Below are 19,606 nucleotides of genomic sequence, written 5' to 3'. Positions count from 1 at the left end.
ATCCACTTTTTGTCGAAACTCAAAAAATTGAAATTTAACTAAATCTCGAAAACTGTTCTATTTTCTTAATATTTGTATCCTTATCTCGTTTTCCATTTATAGTCAAATAGGACTGCGGAATCTTGATTTATAAATAAAATAAATAAGTCGCACCAAGGAAGCTTTGACTTTCTTGCGTCAAATTCTTTAACACAGAATTTCACGTAGAGATTTCTTAAAGACGAAGGTTACTAAATTTTGTATATTCTGCATGATCTTTGTATAGGTTTCTAAATAAATAATAATATTTTGTAGACTACGATCTTTGAAAGGGTCATATTTAATATCTTTAAAATATTTGCAATATAAAAATAAAAAATAAGTAACTTTTTTTTAAAAATTGTGTTATTTAAAATTTCTGTAAAAAAATTAAGTATTGTCTTTTTCTGCTTCTTCTTTATTAAATAATTGTTCTTCTATGTGTTGTTATAAATTTAAGTATACTAAAATATGTAAAAGCGTTAGATACCTTTGAGGAATTTCTTAAAACTTTGGCTTCAATTAAAATAATTGTCATTTTTAATTTATAGTATTCCAGGTACCTACCATATTCGAAATACGCAAGAAACTTTCACAAATAGCACGTAATATTACAGTCATATTAAAATGTCCACCTGATGATAATATTACGCGGCAATATTACTGTAATATTACACGGTTATATAAGTGAATAAAAATTACAATACTTTCTAAATTTAAATTGGTGAGTTTTACGTTTAAAATAGTAGAAATTACTATTTATTAGTCAAATTTAATAATTAAAATTAGAAAACATTTTTACTAATTTAAATTTAGAGAGCAAAATACATATTTAATGATTAAAGAAGAGAAGTTTTCCTTTTCTTCATCATACTTAATTGAAATTTTTTTATATTTGTGTAATATTACAGTAACATTACTGTGACTTTCCGGAAATATGTCCAGCAGGCTTACATTTTAATATTACAGTAATATTATTTGCTGCTTGGCTTGAAGTGCAAGAATCTTTCACTCAGATCTAACTCAGACACACTGTGATGTCTGACTATAACACTGACCCTCACTACTTTAAAAGCCTGTTACATTCAATGCCACTGTTTCTTCTCTACTGGACTGTATATTAAATTCAATAATATGGTAATTTTGAATAACATTATTCAATATAAAATGTGAAACTAGAATGAATGGCGTCTTGACGCTTCAAAAATAAAAGTACACAGGGCGTCGGTATAAGTGACGGTAATACAAATTTAAATTAAATTTTTAATAGTCACAAATTTAAATCCCCTAAAAAGTAAAAGCAGAAATTTTTCTGTTAATTTCATGAAATCGTTACCTCCTCATGAGTGATTTTATTTTATGAATCAGAAAAATGCGTAAATTAAGATAAAATTTTATTTGTTAAAAAAAACGTTACAACGTTTTTATACGTTCCTTATCTCAGATTGATTACTTTAGAAAAACTGTGGCTTGGAAAGTTATGCATTATAAAATAAATTGATCATCCTATTAAAAAGAGTTCTCACCATTTTTAAATGTTTAAAAATGTTAAATTTACATTTATAATAATATGCATATTATTTAATAAATATTTTATATTTTTTTTACTTTCTGATTTCAGACTGATAAACTACAACCGAGAAACATGACTATGGATGGAATTAAGACTGAAACGAATAGAAATGGTGCTACTCAACAAGAATGTGCTGGTTGTGGAAAAGCAATAACAGAGAGGTATAAATAATTAAAATATTTCATTAGGGGAGACTGGGGTAAACCCGCTTACTAGCGATTTGACGCTATGAACTACACTTAAGATGGAGATATTGGTACTGTGAATAGTAGAGGAGGATCGGGCAAGGATAGTTAGTGGCTGTATTGCTTAAACGGCTTGTTCAAATTAGCGCGTCATTCATGATATTTTCGCTTCTTAACACCAAAAGATGATAGTAAAAATTGGAAGTCAATCTGACACCATTTGCGAAGTTAGGAGTTTATTTTTAAAAAACACCTGTTTTTGAGTTTATTTATTAGTGCTTCCGAATATTTATTTACATAAGTGTTTTCCGGAGTGGAATTTTCTGCTGAACGCGAATATCGTATTTATTTTCAATTAAATTCACGTCGTTTCACAAAAAATTAGGAAAAATTGAAATGTGGGCTCCTTTTTCCCCCACGGGGCAAGGATAGTTAGAGCTAATATGGCACGGTACAAGCCTGCTAATGCGACTGTAAATTATAAAAAAATGTTTAATTGTTCTTTTTAGGCTAATATACATAATAGTGCGTAATTATATACAGAAAACAAAGCTTATTGACCAAGAAATTGGTAGTTGTCTGAAGAAAATTGGTTAAAACTGACATTTAAGTTCAGACGAATTTTAGTGCAATAATTAAAATTCAGAAAATGTTCAAAACATATTGTTAATACTTCAGATATCAATATCACAGGTTTACAAATTAAAAACTTTTTTTTGACAATCGAACAAAACAATTTTTTTTCAAATAGTAGGTGTTTTTTGAGTATGAAAATCATAGTTTTAATTTTTTTCCCTCGTGCAGTTTTTCTGTAGCTTCAAATTTTGCATTTTCGAGGTGCGACGCCACTTAAACTTACCTGTAGGAAAATTAGCTTGTCAAAATATAATAAATGAGGTATCATTGGAAAGGTTATTAAATTACCTTTCGATCCATAGGTCACAGAATAAAATTCAACAAAAATTGAGAGAGTTACAGTCGATTAAAGATGAAATTTCATGACAATTTTGATGATTTTTAGACATTTGAGTAACTTCTACTATTTTTTTCTACATCAAACAGGAAAGAATGTTTAGGTTTTAATTTTTTTATTGATAGACTATATCATTACACAAATTTTGAGCCCTTGTGGACCTCGATTGGATTAAAAATGACAATTCTACACTAAATTTAGTGAACGAAACTACATTCTTCATTTTTAGTATCCCTTAAACATTTGCAGCAAAAATTGAAGTAATAAAATTTAGTTAAGCTCTAAAGTTACTAAAATCACTAATAAAGGATTTCTGAAATTGTATATTTCAAATCCAATGTTAGTTTTCTAAATTTCAAAATGACGGATCCAATATGGCGGACAAGTTTTTAAAAATCGATTAAATTCGTCTTAAATTCGTTACTCGGGGGTTTTCGGGGTCGCTGATTACGAATCTGATGTCGGATTTCGAAAATTGAAAAGGATGGATTCATAATGGTGGACGAGTTTTTTAAAATCCATCGAATTCGCACCTATTGGATCCGCCATTTTTAATTTTTGAAATCTGACATCAGATTCGTAATCAGCGACCCCGAAAACCCCCGAGTAACGAATTTAAGACGAATTTAATCGATTTTTAAAAACTTGTCCGCCATATTGGATCCGCCATTTTGAAATTTAGAAAACTAACATTGGATTCGAAATCTACGATTTCAGAAATCCTTTATTAGTGATTTTAGTAACTTTAGAGCTTAACTAAATTTTATTACTTCAATTTTTGCTGCAAATGTTTAAGGGATACTAAAAATGAAGAATGTAGTTTCGTTCACTAAATTTAGTGTAGAATTGTCATTTTTAATCCAATCGAGGTCCACAAGGGCTCAAAATTTGTGTAATGATATAGTCTATCAATAAAAAAATTAAAACCTAAACATTCTTTCCTGTTTGATGTAGAAAAAAATAGTAGAAGTTACTCAAATGTCTAAAAATCATCAAAATTGTCATGAAATTTCATCTTTAATCGACTGTAACTCTCTCAATTTTTGTTGAATTTTATTCTGTGACCTATGGATCGAAAGGTAATTTAATAACCTTTCCAATGATACCTCATTTATTATATTTTGACAAGCTAATTTTCCTACAGGTAAGTTTAAGTGGCGTCGCACCTCGAAAATGCAAAATTTGAAGCTACAGAAAAACTGCACGAGGGAAAAAAATTAAAACTATGATTTTCTTACTCAAGAAACACCTACTATTCGAAAAAAAATTGTTTTTTTCAATTGACAATTTCACTGTAAACCAGTGTATTGAATAGTCTAAATCGAATAAAATAATATAATAATAATAATAATATAATATCCTTGCTCCGGTGCTGGGGCAAGGATAGTTAAAAATTTTTGTTTACTTTTTCATCCGTATCTCGTAGGGATTTAAGTCTACAGTAAAATAATGTATAGCAAATTTATAGTCAAATAACCAGGCTTTCCAAAAATACTTTTCGTTTGCAGATACATATTCAAGTTTGGCCGCTAGATCCAAAAAGGTCTTACCTAACTATCCTTGCCTCATCCTCCCCTACTTAACATTCAACTTATATTAACGAACTTTCATTTAGTTTCATGAATTCAACAAAGAATACTAATCAAATGTTTTTAGAGGTGTCAGAAGAAAAAACGTTTTTTGGATTTTTAAGTTTTTCGATCATTATTTTTGAGTCTTAATTTATTTGGCAAATTTTTTTTGTTGCTATTGGATGTCGTTCTTCGAAGTACATACATATAGTTTAGTTTAATTCAAAAAGATTTAATTAAATTCATTCTGAAATGTGAGGAATACACTCGGGGTAAAGCCGCTCACTTAGTTTTAAATTTTAAATTTAGAATAAAATAATTTCACGTATTATATTTTAACAATAACACAATTCATGACTTGTTAAAACCAAAATTATAACTACATTACACTTTCTCTTAATAAAATATAACATTATTTAGGGTAATGTCACATTGAGTGGACCACCTGAGCTTTTAAGTTATCTGACAGCGGAAACGTGAAATAAATAAAACGAATAGCAGCACCGCACCTAGAAATCGTAAGAATTTATGTTCCGCGATAATAATATACGTTATCGTTTGATGTAACGCATTTTTAAGAACACAAACCAAAGAAGAAGTCGCTCTTACAATGAGTAAAGTGATTCGGAAGTGTAAAAGTAGTGTAAAATTTAAGTTTTAAAAGGTAACTTATTTTTTTCCTACTACTTTGGACATTGAAATTGATTGTCTTAGTTTAATTAAGTGATAATTTTGACTAAAAAAAAATGTTGGTGTCTGCTATAAAAAGTTGCATGTCACCATGAGTGGACCACTGTTTATAACCATGAGCAGACTGCCTGTTTTTTATATTTTTAATGTCAGTTTACTATTTTTATGGAAATAAATTGACAATAAATTGGTTTGAAACTGTTTTATGTTCTTTATTAATTTTTTTGTGATTTTGATGTGATATGTGCCAAAATTATTGAAAATGGTTTCACTTGTAAACATTGCGACACAAACATTATCTGAAGCTGCATAAGCGTAAATGTTGTTTCAATATATTAGAAATATTAAATACATTAAAGAATTAAGAATAACTTTTACAATTTTTTGAGAGTGGTCCACTCAAGGTTACACTTTTTTCATTCCTTAAAAATAAGCTATTTTTTTAAAGTCAATTGTTTTTCCCAAATAAAAAAAAACCAAAGCTTGACCAAGTTCCGTCTTGAAAAGATAAAGTGAGCGGATTTACCCTGGAAAATTGTGATTTCGAAATTTGGTATATGTGTATTAAAAAGTATCTCTAAGTAAAACTAAACAAGATAAATTAAAAATTCTTTTTCATTTTTTTAGTGGGTTTACCCCAGTCTCCCCTACAGTCAACAAAATTTCTATTTTTAAATTTGACTACTTATCAACTATACTTATTTTGTTTTAACTACTCTTAATAATTCAATAAGTCCTCAACTGAATTTAAAAAGTTGTATTGACTACCAAAAAGTAGTTAAGAGAACTAAGAATGTAGTTAATGCAATCAAATTTTGTAATTGAAGAGTTCGCTGTAACAAAGATGTATTCGCCAAAACGACACTAACTTCAACTTTCAGAACTAAATATCAATAATTAATATCAGTTTATTAATAATAAAAAATTGTTTGTAATTATCATAATGTAACTAATTAAGAATTTTTTACTGATTTAACCATATATTGTAAATAAATTTGATGCGAATCTAACCTAAGAAAAATTGGCGTTTAACGCTTTGTTACAGCGCACGCTTCAATTGTTTTTGCAATTTAACTACTTTTTTTAGTAAACTGAACTATTATTATTTTTTAACTACATCAAAAATAATAAAATAAACTACATAAACATTGTTAGAATAATTAAACAAGTAATTAATTTAACTGCTTTCCACTCAACTACATAATGGTACATAGTTACATTTTTCGACTACATTTTTTTCAGTTTTTTTTTATTATTAACTACCAAAGAATAAAGATATTCTACATTTAAATAGAAAACTCTTGTTTAAGAGGAAAAACTAAGAGGATATTAGAAGAGGATTTTTCCTCTAAATATGAAATTACTTTTTTTAGGGTGTGTAAACATTTATTTAGGTAGGGACCATCCATAAACCACGTAGCCTGGTTTGGGGGAGGAGGGGTTTCGGTAATGTGCTACGTTAGACCACATGGGGGGAGGGAGGGTTTTGAGTCTAAGCAACGTAGCTTTGTATTTTTATTTGACATACATTTTTTTGAAATTACGGGGGCAGCTCGAAAGTCAATTCGAGAGATATATGTGGACGTCCACATGAGAAGGGCAATTGCCAGGTATTTCTGGCAAAATTTGGAAAATTTTGAGTGGTCTTAGAACTTTTTTGGTTAAAAAATCGCTGAGTTACGGAATTTAAAAGTTTAGAACGCCAAAAACCTCATTTCGAGAAAAACGGTTACCTTGAAGATAAAAAACCAACAGGTTTTAAATTTTTAAAACCATCCCCCCCTCTTAATTTTGAAAATACGAAAAACTTTTTTTTTCTAAAAAGGACAGTTTTTCTATTAAAGAACCATTTTTTTACAAGATTAATGATTAGGTACAATTTTATTGTGTCATTGAAGAAAAAGAATAGATATTAGATAACTTATTTAAAAATTTTTGACAGTTTCTATTATGAAAAAATAACGTAATATCCAAATTTTCATTTCGACAATTACGAAAAAAAGACTCTAACATCAATATCTCTGGTTCTTCTAGAAACTTATTCAGATAAGAATTGTTTACAGTCCAGGACACCTTAAAGATGAAAAATCAAGAGGTTTTAAATTTTTTCCACACCTCCATTTTTAAAATACGGATTACTTTTGCAAATGACCGCCAAAATGGACCCTTTTCATTTTTCTAAAGAACTAATGAAATCAAACAGTTAAATTATCGATAAATTAATGAAAACCGCATGATTCGACTTGTCAAAACATGTAGATTGATAATAAAATTTTTTTAAAAATTAAGATTTTGCTCCAAAATTACTAAATTGCGATTATCTCGAAAACTACAACCGACAATATAGGCCCTTTTCATGTGGAATAAATATATATAAATATATATATATATATATATATATATATATATATATATGAAAAAAAACTGACCTTGAAATTGACATAATTTTTGAGGGCAAAGGGAATTGTTCGTCAATTTTTTCCGTTAAGGTCAAAACTGCCCTTAAAATTGACCTACATTTTGAAGGTAAAGGGAATTGTTTGTCAATTTTTTACCTGTAGGTTAAAACTGCCCTTCAAATTAACCTAAATTTCGAGAGCAGAGGGAATTGTTTGTTAATTTTTGACCTGTAGATTAAAACTGCCCTTAAAATTGACCTACATTTTGAGGTCAGAGGGAATTATTTGTGAATTTTTGACGTTTAGGTCAAAACTGCCCTTAACATTGACCTACATTTTGAGGGCAGAGGGAATTGTTTGTCAATTTTTTACCTGTAGGTTAAATCTGCCCTTAAAATTGACATAAATTTTACGGGCAGAGTAAAACGCAATTTTTAACGCTTAGGTCAAAACTGCCCTTAAAATTGAACTAAATTTTGAAAGCAGAGCGATAAGTTTGTCAATTTTTAACTTTAAGTCATAACTACTCTTAAAATTGACTTAAATTTTGAGGGCAGAGGGGTTAGTTTGTTAGTTTTTTACCTGTAGGTTGAATCTGCCCTTAAAATTGACCTAAATTTTGAGTAATTTTGACCTGTAGGTTAAAACTGCCCTTAAATTGACCTGAATTTAGGTCAAATATAACTTGTTTCTGACGATGGACCTACCTTGACAGTGGGCCAACCTTGACTATGTTCCCCCTACTATAAGGGTCCCTTAAAACTTTCTGAAACAGCGGCGGCGGCGATATGATTTTATATTAATAGGGATAGATATTGATTAAAATTAAGAATTAGTCTTGTATCAAACTCTTACTTGTCAAAACAAAAAAATAAACTGTGATTTAAAAACATTTAATATTGTTTACTATGTTTCAATACGATTTTATTGATTATTTTTAGAAAAGAGATTTTAATATTCAAAAAAAGAAAAAGCTACGTTCCATTAGGTAGGGGGGAGGGGGTTCGGTAATATGCTACGTTAAGCTACGTGGGGGAGGGGAGGGGTCGAAAAGTTCAAAAATCGGAGCTACGTGGTTTATGGATGCTCCCGTACTATTAAAATAAAATCAAAAAAATTTCCGTCGAGTTATTACCAAAACTATATTTAAGTCTTAATTATTTTTTAAAAGGTATTTACTAAAAGCACTGGATATGCTTTGGCACGAAGACTGTTTAAAGTGTGGATGCTGTGACTGCAGACTTGGGGAAGTAGGTTCTACTCTATACACAAAAGCAAATCTTTTACTTTGCAAACGGGACTACCTCAGGTACATCAAATTTTCACTTTTTAATCATTATAATACGATTTACTCCTAAATTGAATATATTTTATTTATAAAATAATAGTGTAATTTAAATATTATAAGAATAAATTATTAGGTGTAAAATAAATTTTTATTTTTTTACTTTTTCTTGATTTCATAGTAAATTGCATTTAAATATTTTAAAACAGATGCCAAACATATGGGCAATTCCACGTGTGATTTTAGTCGACCTTTTAGAATCGGCCAAAAATATTTTTTTTCTATTCTGTATTGAAAAAAACAGATACGTATTTTTTTTTGAGGCCAAATTTTTGAGTTATGAATTTTCAAAATTTTGGGATATCGAAAATAGACCTATTTTCAAATGCAAATAACTCGAAAATTATTGGATGTAGAAAATTTTTTCCAAGAGATGAAAAATTTGCTTTTTTTCGACTTTGAATTATGTAGTAAAAAGAATTATGAATTCTTTTCAGGGACCGTCTCGAAAGTTTAGTTTCGTTTTAGTGTTTGAGTTGACACGAAACTAAATTAACAAAGTGACTTTAGTTTCAAGTCGACACGAAACTAAATTAACAAACTGAGTTTAGTTTCGTGTCGACCCGAAACTAAATTAATAAATTAGATTTAGTTTCGTGTCGACTCAAAACAAAAGATTGAAAAACATAATTATTTAGTGTCAATCATAGAAAAATTCTTTCCCCTGACTTACGTAACTAGAGCAACGTAAGTAATTAATGTAAGTTATGTAACCAGAGTAAATTACGTAACTATAGTAATTTTCATAATTAAAGGAAGTTACGTAACTAGAATAACTTACGCAATTAATCAAACTCACGTAAGTTACTAAACTAGAATAACTTACGCAATTAATCAAACTTACGTACGTTACGTAACTTACGTAAGTTTGATTACTTACAAAATTAAGTATATTTGTACATTTTTACGTAAGTTACGTAACTTACGTCAGTTTGATTAATTGTGTAAGTGAAGTAATTTTGACCATTTATGTAAGTTACGTAACTTACGTAAATGTGATTATTTGAGTTGACGGTGTAAATTCCACCATTTACGTAAGTTACGTAACTTGCGTAAGTTTGATTGATTGCGTAAGTTATTCTAGTTACGTAACTTACGTAAGTTTGGCCATTTACGCAAGTTACTGTAGTTACGCACTTTACTCTAGTTACTGTAGTTACGTACTTTACTCTAGTTACGTAAGTTATTCTAGTTACGTAACTTCCTTTAATTATGTAAATTACTATAGTTACGTAATTTACTCTGGTTACGTAACTTACATTAATTACTTACCTTGCTCTAGTTACGGATGACAAGGGAAACAATTTTTCTGTGATTGACACTAAATAATTATGTGTTTCAGTCTTTTGTTTTGAGTCGACACGAAACTAAACTCATTTTGTTAATTTAGTTTCGTGTCGACTTGAAACTAAAGTCACTTTGTTAATTTAGTTTCGTGTCAACTCAAATACTAAAACGAAAGTAATTTCTATTTAGTTTTGTTTTAGAAGCGGTCCCTGATTCTTTTTAAAAAAATTTGAATTTTTTATAAACAAATTACCTTTTTGTAAATTTGGGCAGGATTTTTAAAAAATTTTTTTGCAACACTAACCTGTAAAATTGAATTTTACACACAGAAAACTGTGTGTAAAGTACTTCATTTTATAGCGGTGTGTAAAGTGTTACTTTACACACCGCTAGCAGTGTGTAAAATGAATTCCAGTGTGTAAAGTGATTTTCAGTGCGTAAAATGATTACTTTACGCATTCTTGTGACTGTTTGATGAGAAACCATGAATTAAAGCTTTTAAACAACAATTTACAATCACATTTTTATTTTAGCTTCTAGAAAACTTCATTTAACAGTTCCCCCACTACACCTAAACTTTCAGTAATATTGGCAATATTGCTGCAAGTTTAGTTGTTTTAGTGTTGCAAAAAATTTTGTATGACACTCGTGCGTAAATCAGATTATACTTGTGTGACTTGCAGCACTCGCCTTCGGCTCGAGCTGCAAACGTCACACTCGTATAATCAACGATTTTACGCACTTGTATCATAAATAACTATTTATACTTACCTAAAAACATGCAGAAGATTTTGCACATAGTTTCAGAGTGGGCCTGATACGTTTAAGGGGGAGTGACACCTTTGACCCGAAAAAAAATCGCATTTTTTTCTCTTGCTTAAACGATACTTTATAATGTGTAGAATAGAAATTATATCATTAGAGATGAATTCGAAGTTATTTTATGTGAAAAAAATCAAAATCTGCAAAAGGTGTCCAAGAGCGCTTCAAGTGCTTTCAAAACTTTAAACGCGTTTTTCTCGAAATGACGTTTTTCAAAACGGTGGGCAGTCTAGCTAGAACAGTTTTGATCGGATTGACTTCGGACAAAGTTTTTTTTGAACGTCATTTACAACTGCCAAATACACCAAAATTAATATTTTTAAAATATCCTACGTATTCAAAAGCTAAATCTATCTCAGATTCAGAAAAACTTTGAAATTTTTATTTAGATTAAACGGTCTAACCAGAAACTTGCCCACCGATTTGATCTACAGAGAGAGGAGACCAACTTCGGCGCCCTCTATTGGCAATAAATTTAAACTTTTTTTAAGTATAAATATATTTTTGTGAACTTAAAAAGTTAACAAATAAATCCCTCAAAACCAAATTTTGTTTACTTTATTCCTGTGTCTTAAAAAAATTCATGAAAAACAGGTTCAAAAGAGGCATCAAAGGTGTCACTCCCCCTTAAGGAGTGTAAATAATTTTTTAATTTCCGCTTGCAAATTTACGCGCGCGTTCTACTCAAACCATTTATAAAATAAAATAAGAATTGTTTTAAGAATCACTTTTTAATTTTGTTTAACATTTGTCCACTATAATACGTATTACTTAAAATATTTTAAATAATAAAACTTGATACTGTTCAGTATTTAATACTATTAATGCTTAGATTAATTATCATTTTCTCTTTGTTGCTCGTTGAGGTTGAGTTGAACGTTGTGATTGTGTTGGACGTTTCGGTTGCATTGCTCGTTGAGGTTGAGTTGAACGTTGTGATTGTGTTAGACGTTTCGGTTGCATTGCTCGTTTTGATTCTACTTTACAAAAGGATACTAATTCGAAATTAGTAGAAAATAAAAATTTCTTAGCTTTTAAGTTACAGTTTTTTTCCGGTTCGACACTGTGAAGTTATTGAGTTCCTGTAAAAGTTTTACAATTTCTGAATCGATTCTGAAGATAAAGATTATCTGTTTCGTAATCTCGTGTATTACTATACATCACTGATATATTTGGAAGAGAAGAGTCTTTTTTGGCTTATTCATATAATTCAGAAAGAGTAGTAATTTGGTCATTAGTAATTTGCATACTTGCTTTTCGCGACATCCTTTTCTCAGTTCCGCCTGCTCCATCGCAAGGCCCTTTTCCATGGGCCGTTGCGTTGAAATGCTAAACTGCTGTGCGTTCAAAATCCTCATTATGGTAGTAAATATTCGTAAAATGTTTAACATTTTTAACTGCTGAGGCGCCCCAACCGAAAAATATATACATTTACAAATTTGTGGATAATGAAGGGTAAAAAATTCATTTAACGCTTGAAGAAAAAAAACTGCAATAGCGTCGTGTTTCAGGCAATCGGAAATGATAACCAACGTTTTATGTTTTATTGAGTCATTTTCCTTATAATAAAAAAACAATACGAAAAATCGTTGATTGGTTATTATTCCAATGAAACCCGGGCACTGTATTCTGTATAACGAATCCATAATTTTCTGCAAAGTCACACACTATCAAACTATCATCATTGTTGAGATTTTTTTTTAGATTCGTGTAAAAGGAAGCTTGTTTTTCAGCTATAAATGAATGATGAAGAAAGATCCTGGCTGATGAACACAAATTTTTAACGAAAATTTTTGCTGTCACTGTCGTAGTGTCAAGCATCGTTTTTAGTTTCGTGACCCATTGTTTAAATTTAATTTCATCAATTTTATTTTTCCTTAATACCTCAGTTATATTCGTAGAAAACGTTTCATCAGATGGACAATTTTCACATTGCCCAAAATAACATTTTTCATTTGAATTAACAGAAATTAAGTTTAACAAAATGTCTTCAAAATGAATAATCGGAAAGTTTTCAGTCTTCATCAAATTCGCAAGATTACTTCCTGTAAATAACAGTACTTCTAAGTTTTGAAAAATATAACAAATAAATAACAAATAATAAAAATAAATAAAATAAAAATAATTAATAAAAAAATTCTGATAAATAAAGTATTGTTACATAGATTTATTTCTTACCTGTTGCCAACAGTTTAATATTCTCATGAATTGGGCACTTGCAGACCCAGTCTGTTCCACCTGAACCGGCTAAAACACAATGAGCAGGTCACTTCGAGTAGCGACTAATTAATCTGACCACACCTGCTTATGCTTTAGTTTTAAAGGACTGTGAACTCGTTCCCACTCTTTACAATACACACTCATACTTCATACTGTCGACACTCTGATAAAATTCCATTTTGAATTTTCAAATTTCTCCCTTTTTCAACCATAAATATGCGTCAACGACAGTCAACGGGTTAATGATGGCTCAAGGCTTGGTTATGGCTCCAAACTCGATTATGGCTCAAGGCTTAATGATGGCTTAAGGCTTGGTTATGGCTCTAGGCTCGATTATGGCTCAAGGGTTGATCAAGGCTCAAGGCTTGGTTATGACTCAAAGCTTGATTAGGGCTCAAGGCTTAATTATGGCTTAAGGCTTGATCATGGCTTAAGGCTCAATCATGGTTGAAGGCTTGTTTAAGGTTTCTGGCTTCATTATGGCTCAAAGCTTAATGATGACTTAAGGCTTGGTTATGGCTCGAGAATTGATTATGGCTCAATGCTTGATTATAACTTAAAGATCAATGTTCATGGCTGCAGGCTCTATTATGGCTTAAGGCTTGGTTTATAGATATGAAGATTCTTGGGCATCATAAATAATTCATAAAACTTAAATAATTTAATCATTTTTTTATTTAATAATTTACACCTACCTCAAAGCCCTTTTTCTCATTACTTGCTTAAGTTTTTTTGTAAAAGTAGAAAGTAGTATTTTAATAATGAGTTACGAATAATAAGATTCGTAAGTTCTGATGTGGTTAATATATTGGGACCATCCATAAACCACGTAGCCTGCTTTGGGGGGAGGGGGTTCGGTAATGTGCTACGTTATACCACATGGAGGGAGGGAGGGTTTTGAGTCTGAGCAACGTAGCTTTGTATTTTTATTTGACATACATTTTTTTGAAATTACACGGGCAGCTCGAAAGTCAATTCGAGAGATATATGTGACTTGGACAGTGAAAAGGGACCTTACGTGCGAAAACAAGTTTTCGAGAAAACAGCAGTTAAAGTTTAACTTAGAAAACCCCTTGTAACTTTTTTAAATATTAATATTTTTTAATCAATTTAGGCTTATTTTCTTCACCGTGAATCACAGTATCATAATAAAAAACATACAAGTAATGAAATTTTTTTTTAATAATTGTTTATATAAATTAATAACAAACTCCCCAAACATAAAAAAATAATCTAAGTTTTCTAACTAGCAACAATAAGTATAAATAAGTGACACATGTTTGTAAGGGTTTTCGAGGCCGCTGATTACGAATATGATGTTAAATTGACAATTTGACAGTTGACAGATGTCAACTTCTCTAAAAAGTGATCGTTTTTTGTAAAAAATACAGTAATAAGGTTTTTGATGTCGCTGATTACGAATATGATATCAAATTTGAATTTTAACTGTTGACAGTTGTCAAAGAAACTGTTAACTTTTCTAAATAATTAAAAATTATCGTCTTCGTTATTTTAATTTGTATAATAACAAAAATTCAGTTTTTTCGTATTTTAACTCTTGTTTCTTTTGACTTTAAAAATTTTTTTTAAAAACTTCTAATTAACTTATGATTTTTTGGTTTTCACCATCTTAAAGAGCGTTTCAAACCCTATCCGAATCAACAAAAAAGTAAAAAATGATTTTTTGACACGTAAGGTCCCTTTTCATTGACCAGGTCACATATGTGGACGTCCACATGAAAAGGGCCCATTTTGGCACTATTGCACGGAAAAAATTTCGGGACATTATAGAAGCGCCGAGGACAGTGTCAACAGCAGTAAATTTCATTTTGCACGTCTGAGGTGCCATTTCGAGATATCAGACGTACATAATGCACGTCAGATACGCCAAACTGGCACAGATGGCGTGCAAAATAAATGTTGAAGAAAATTGAACACAACCTGTACATCTAACGTGCCGATACTTTTTCCGTGTGGAGTTATCTATATGGGCGTATTCCTGTCAAAATTTGGAAAATTTTGAGTGGTCTTAGAACTTTTTCGGTTAAAAATTCGCTGAGTTACGGAATTTAAAAGTTTAGAACGCCAAAAACCTCATTTCGAGAAAAACGGTTACCTTGAAGATAAAAAACCAACAGGTTTTAAATTTTAAAAACCATCCCCCTTCCCGCTTAATTTTGAAAATACGAAAAACTTTTTTTTCTAAAAAGGACAGTTTTTCTATTAAAGAACCATTTTTATACAAGATTAATTATTAGGTACAATTTTATTGTGTCATTTGAAGAAAAAGAATAGATATTAAACTTATTTAAAAAATTTTGACAGTTTCTATTATAAAAAAATTAACGTAATATCCAAATTTTCATTTCGACAATTACGAAAAAAAACCTCTAACATCAATATCTCTGGTTCTTCTGGAAAGTTATTCAGATAAGAATTGTTTACAGTTCAGGACATCTTAAAGATGAAAAATCAAGAGGTTTTAAATTTTTTCCACACCTCCATTTTTAAAATACGGATTACTTTTGCAAATGACCGCCAAAATGGACCCTTTTCATTTTTCTAAAGAACCAATGAAATCAAACAGTTAAATTATCGATAAATTTATAAAAACCGCATGATTCGACTTATCAAAACATGTAGATTGATAATAAAAAATTTTTTAAAATTAAGATTTTGCTCCAAAATTACTAAATTGCGATTATCTCGAAAACTAGAACCGACAATATAGGCCCTTTTCATGTGGACGTCCAAATATATTGATAAAAATATATAGTGATGAAAAAAAAAAATATATATATATATATATATATATAGATTAAAATTAAGAGTTAGTCTTGTATCAAACTCTTACTTGTAAAAAAAATAAAAATAAACTGTGATTTAAAAACATTTAATATTGTTTACTATGTTTCAATACGATTTTATTGATTATTTTTAGAAAAGAGATTTTAATATTCAAAAAAAGAAAAAAGCTACGTTCCATTGGTAGGGGGGAGGGGGTTCGGTAATATGCCACTTTAAGCTACATGGGGGAGGGGAGGGGTCGAAAAGTTTAAAAATCGGAGCTACGTGGTTTATGGATGGTCCCATTCAAGCATGTTATTTTGTTGTAGTTATTGAAATAATATATATATATATATATATATATATATATATATATATATCATTGAAAGTAATCAAATTACTTTTTATTGAACTGTACAAACATTTTGTCAGATTGATTGGCTATAATTCTTGATTCAAAGGACAAAAAATCATAATAGGGGAGACTAGGTGCGGTTGTTACAGTGTGCAGTTGTTACAAATGGAATATCTCATAAACAGTTAATTATAACGATGGGGTTGCAACATGTTTAAACATGATATGCAAGCTTTACAAGTAAAAAAATAGGCACAATGGGTTTTAGAGGCCAAAAGTAAATATTTCTCTGGTTGATATTTTTTAAATAACTAATAGACCTTTATACTTAACAAAATAAATTTTTTATTATCAGTTCTATGAGGATTTAGCTTTAACAAATTGCCTTGGTTGTTAAAAATTATGAATAATTAATAAAATTTGTTATAAGAAATTATTTGTCTTCAATTTATAAATGTTATAGATGATTCTTGGTATTGTAACAACCGACATACACTTTGTGCAGTTGTTACAATTTACACGCTGTCACTCAAATGCTTGTAGTTAATAAAATAATTAATTAATCATGTGGATCGCAGTTATGGCACGTAAAAAGTAGTTACGTCCACCCCAAAAAAAAGTGTTGCACATCACCCCAAATATGATATTTTGCGAAAAATAATTTGAACGCAATACAATGCAATGGAAACACAAAATATAAAAAGATATTTAAAAACACTTAATAAAGCAACAATAAGCACATTCTTATCTATAAAATAAATTAAAACCCTTCACGAAACGACTAGAAATGTAAAGCCCGAGAAATATTTCTTTCTCGAAAAATTTAAGTCAACTTACGTACAGCAAACCTAGCTGCGAGCTGTCTCGTGAGTTTTATATCAAAAACAAGCTACTGAGAAGTGAGAACACAAACAAATGGCAATACTTGGCTCTGTTCAATATCGAACTGTAGATCAGAAATCGGCGGTGTTGCACATCCCCCCATGTTTCACATCACCCCACATCACCCTATGTATACCAACCATGTTTACAAAAAAATGTCTTCTTCGTTAAAAAATTTTAAAAAAAGTAAGAAGAAGTAAGAAGAAGTAAGATTGCCACCTGAAGCAATCTTTTTAATTAACACTGTTTTAAAAGTGCAATTCATATTTTTTACAAAAGCTTAGATTTGTTGATGATCACCTTATAAATGATTAGCAACTTTGAAAATATTTTTATCTCATACGGTTTTATAGCTATTCAAAATTGAAAAGTGTCCGACTACTGTCTGGTTTAACCTAATATACCTTTGATTAAAGGGGGCTGCCCTTGTTTTTAACTACAAATTCCGATAAAATTTTTTTTAAAAACATTTAAAAATGGAGTTCTGGTGCGCGATCTTGTCAAAGTCTGTATAAAAAAGAGTTTGCGGTGACTACGATTATAAGGAGCTGGGTCATCTGAAACACAAAATTCAAACGAATTTAGATAAAGTAGAAGATAAGTTGTTCCATATTATTATCAATTTTTCAACGTGGGTCAACCTGCAAGCCTAAATTTCGAAACGTTGATTTTACATCATTTTTAAAAATTGATGTAAAAATTCAATTTTTTGGCAATTTAAATTATATATGGGTCAAATTTGTAGCTTTTTAGGTCCTCTTTCCGATGGTATATCTGAAGAAGGCTAGATACAGGAGGTGAAACTTCGGTAGTAGGGATGAGTCACGAGCATGTCTTTAACCAGGCGTTTCGTATTGAAAAGTCGTCGGCGTGGTGCTTCTGCACATCACTCACACATTCAAATTCTTGTATACCGTGTGTTTCAAATGTATATGATATGATTTTAATTTAAGGTTAACTTTAAAGTGCAATAGAGTCACAATGTGTGTCATAACGGATATGTAGAAATAATGTTAGTGATTATTAAATTAAATGTTATTCAAATAGTTAAAAAATGTCGGAAACGTACTGTTAAAAATGGTTGTAACAAGAAGAATAATAAACATAGCACAATGACTATTACTTTTTGTTAATTTTGAATACACTTCATGCTACAGTTTACACATCTTTTTGTTTTTAAAACGTTTTTTTAATAACTAAAAGGTGTTTGAAAATATAAACACTTATATTTCATATTGTATTTGTAGGGAAGACTGGGGCGAAAGATTAAATTTTGCATAAATTACTTTTTTTGGACAATATAATACGTTCAGATGCAAATATTTATAATATTTCACTTACTCATAAAAAATGAACTTCCTGTTCATCAAAATTGTTGAAATATTAGTAAATTCATACAGAAATGTATACATGTTGCGACATCTATTAATATTCTTTATAAGCAAAATGGTGTCTGACGAATTTCTATGCGCAGAAGTACTTTGAGATAAAGCATTGAGAAGTATGTATCTAAAATGTGCTCGTCTAAATTAATTATGTTTTACACGTTGTTTACTTAATTATAATAATAAATAAGTTTGTGTTTATTGATTGAATCTTTCTCTTTGCCATCCTACAAATATTAACATGGTAGCAGGTCCGTGGTTTTAGTGATTCTTGATGTTTCTGTGGCGCTTCAAAAATTTTGAGGTTATAAAAAAACGTGGTCTATTAAAAAAAATGCTAAGTGATTATTATTATGTCGATGAATTAAATGAATGAAAAATTAAGAAAAATTAGAACAGAATATTTCAGAAGAATTTTTGAAGAAGGAATATATAATATCGTTACATTAAAAAAGTTTATTTATCAAGAAAGGTCCACAGAAACTACAATGGCAGATGATATAAAAATTCAAGTTTTCGATGGAAGAGATTACAGTATCTGGAAGAAACGATTATTATTATTTTTAAAAATAAAAAAGTGCGACGAAGTAACGCAAAGAGAAAGAATAGAAACCGACAATCAAAACACATGGGAAGAAAACAATTTAAAAGCGATGAATTACATATATAGTGGCATTTCCAATGAGCAACTAGAATTTGTCAGTGATAAAGAAAGCGCGTATGCAATAATTCACAAATTTGACCAAATTTACTTGAAGGAATCTACAGCTTTACAAATATGTGTGAGAAACAGACTCGAAAAAATAAAATTAAATGATTATGAAGATTCCAGCTCATTTTTTACCGACTTCGAAAAATTAATAAACGAATTAAAAAATTCAGGAGCGAATGTAAGTGAGAAAGAAAAATTAAATTATATGCTACGCACATTACCGGAATCATTAAGTTACATTGGAGATTTAATCGATGCTGTTCGAGAAACTGATCAAAATTGTGAGTTTATCAAGAACAAGATAATATTATGGGAAATACGAGAAAAAAGTGAAAATAGTCAAAATTGCAACAAATCGAGCGCATTCAAAACCGAAAAAAAATTCCCAGAGAAAACGTGCTA

At 29.9% G+C, this 19,606-nt stretch overlaps 1 protein-coding gene across 2 annotated transcripts in view; it reads left to right on the top strand.

Annotated features, from left to right (window-relative positions):
- Positions 1-1,645: 1,645 nt before the first annotated feature.
- The window catches only part of LOC122498304 (LIM domain only protein 3-like), a 373,628-nt gene continuing 355,667 nt past the window's right edge, over positions 1,646-19,606 (top strand). For both annotated transcript variants that reach the window (XM_043605988.1, XM_043605987.1), the window contains exons 1-2: positions 1,646-1,752; positions 8,581-8,718. In XM_043605988.1, the coding sequence (XP_043461923.1) occupies positions 1,664-1,752; positions 8,581-8,718 (227 nt within the window). In that variant the 5' untranslated portion in view covers positions 1,646-1,663. The remainder of the gene's footprint in view (positions 1,753-8,580; positions 8,719-19,606) is intronic.

Source organism: Leptopilina heterotoma, unplaced genomic scaffold, assembly GCF_015476425.1.
Source record: "Leptopilina heterotoma isolate Lh14 unplaced genomic scaffold, ASM1547642v1 Lhet_145, whole genome shotgun sequence".
Classification (NCBI taxonomy): Eukaryota; Metazoa; Arthropoda; class Insecta; order Hymenoptera; family Figitidae; genus Leptopilina; species Leptopilina heterotoma.
The sequence above is the reverse complement of the archived record's forward strand: the minus strand, read 5'-3'. Positions and strand labels throughout refer to the sequence as shown.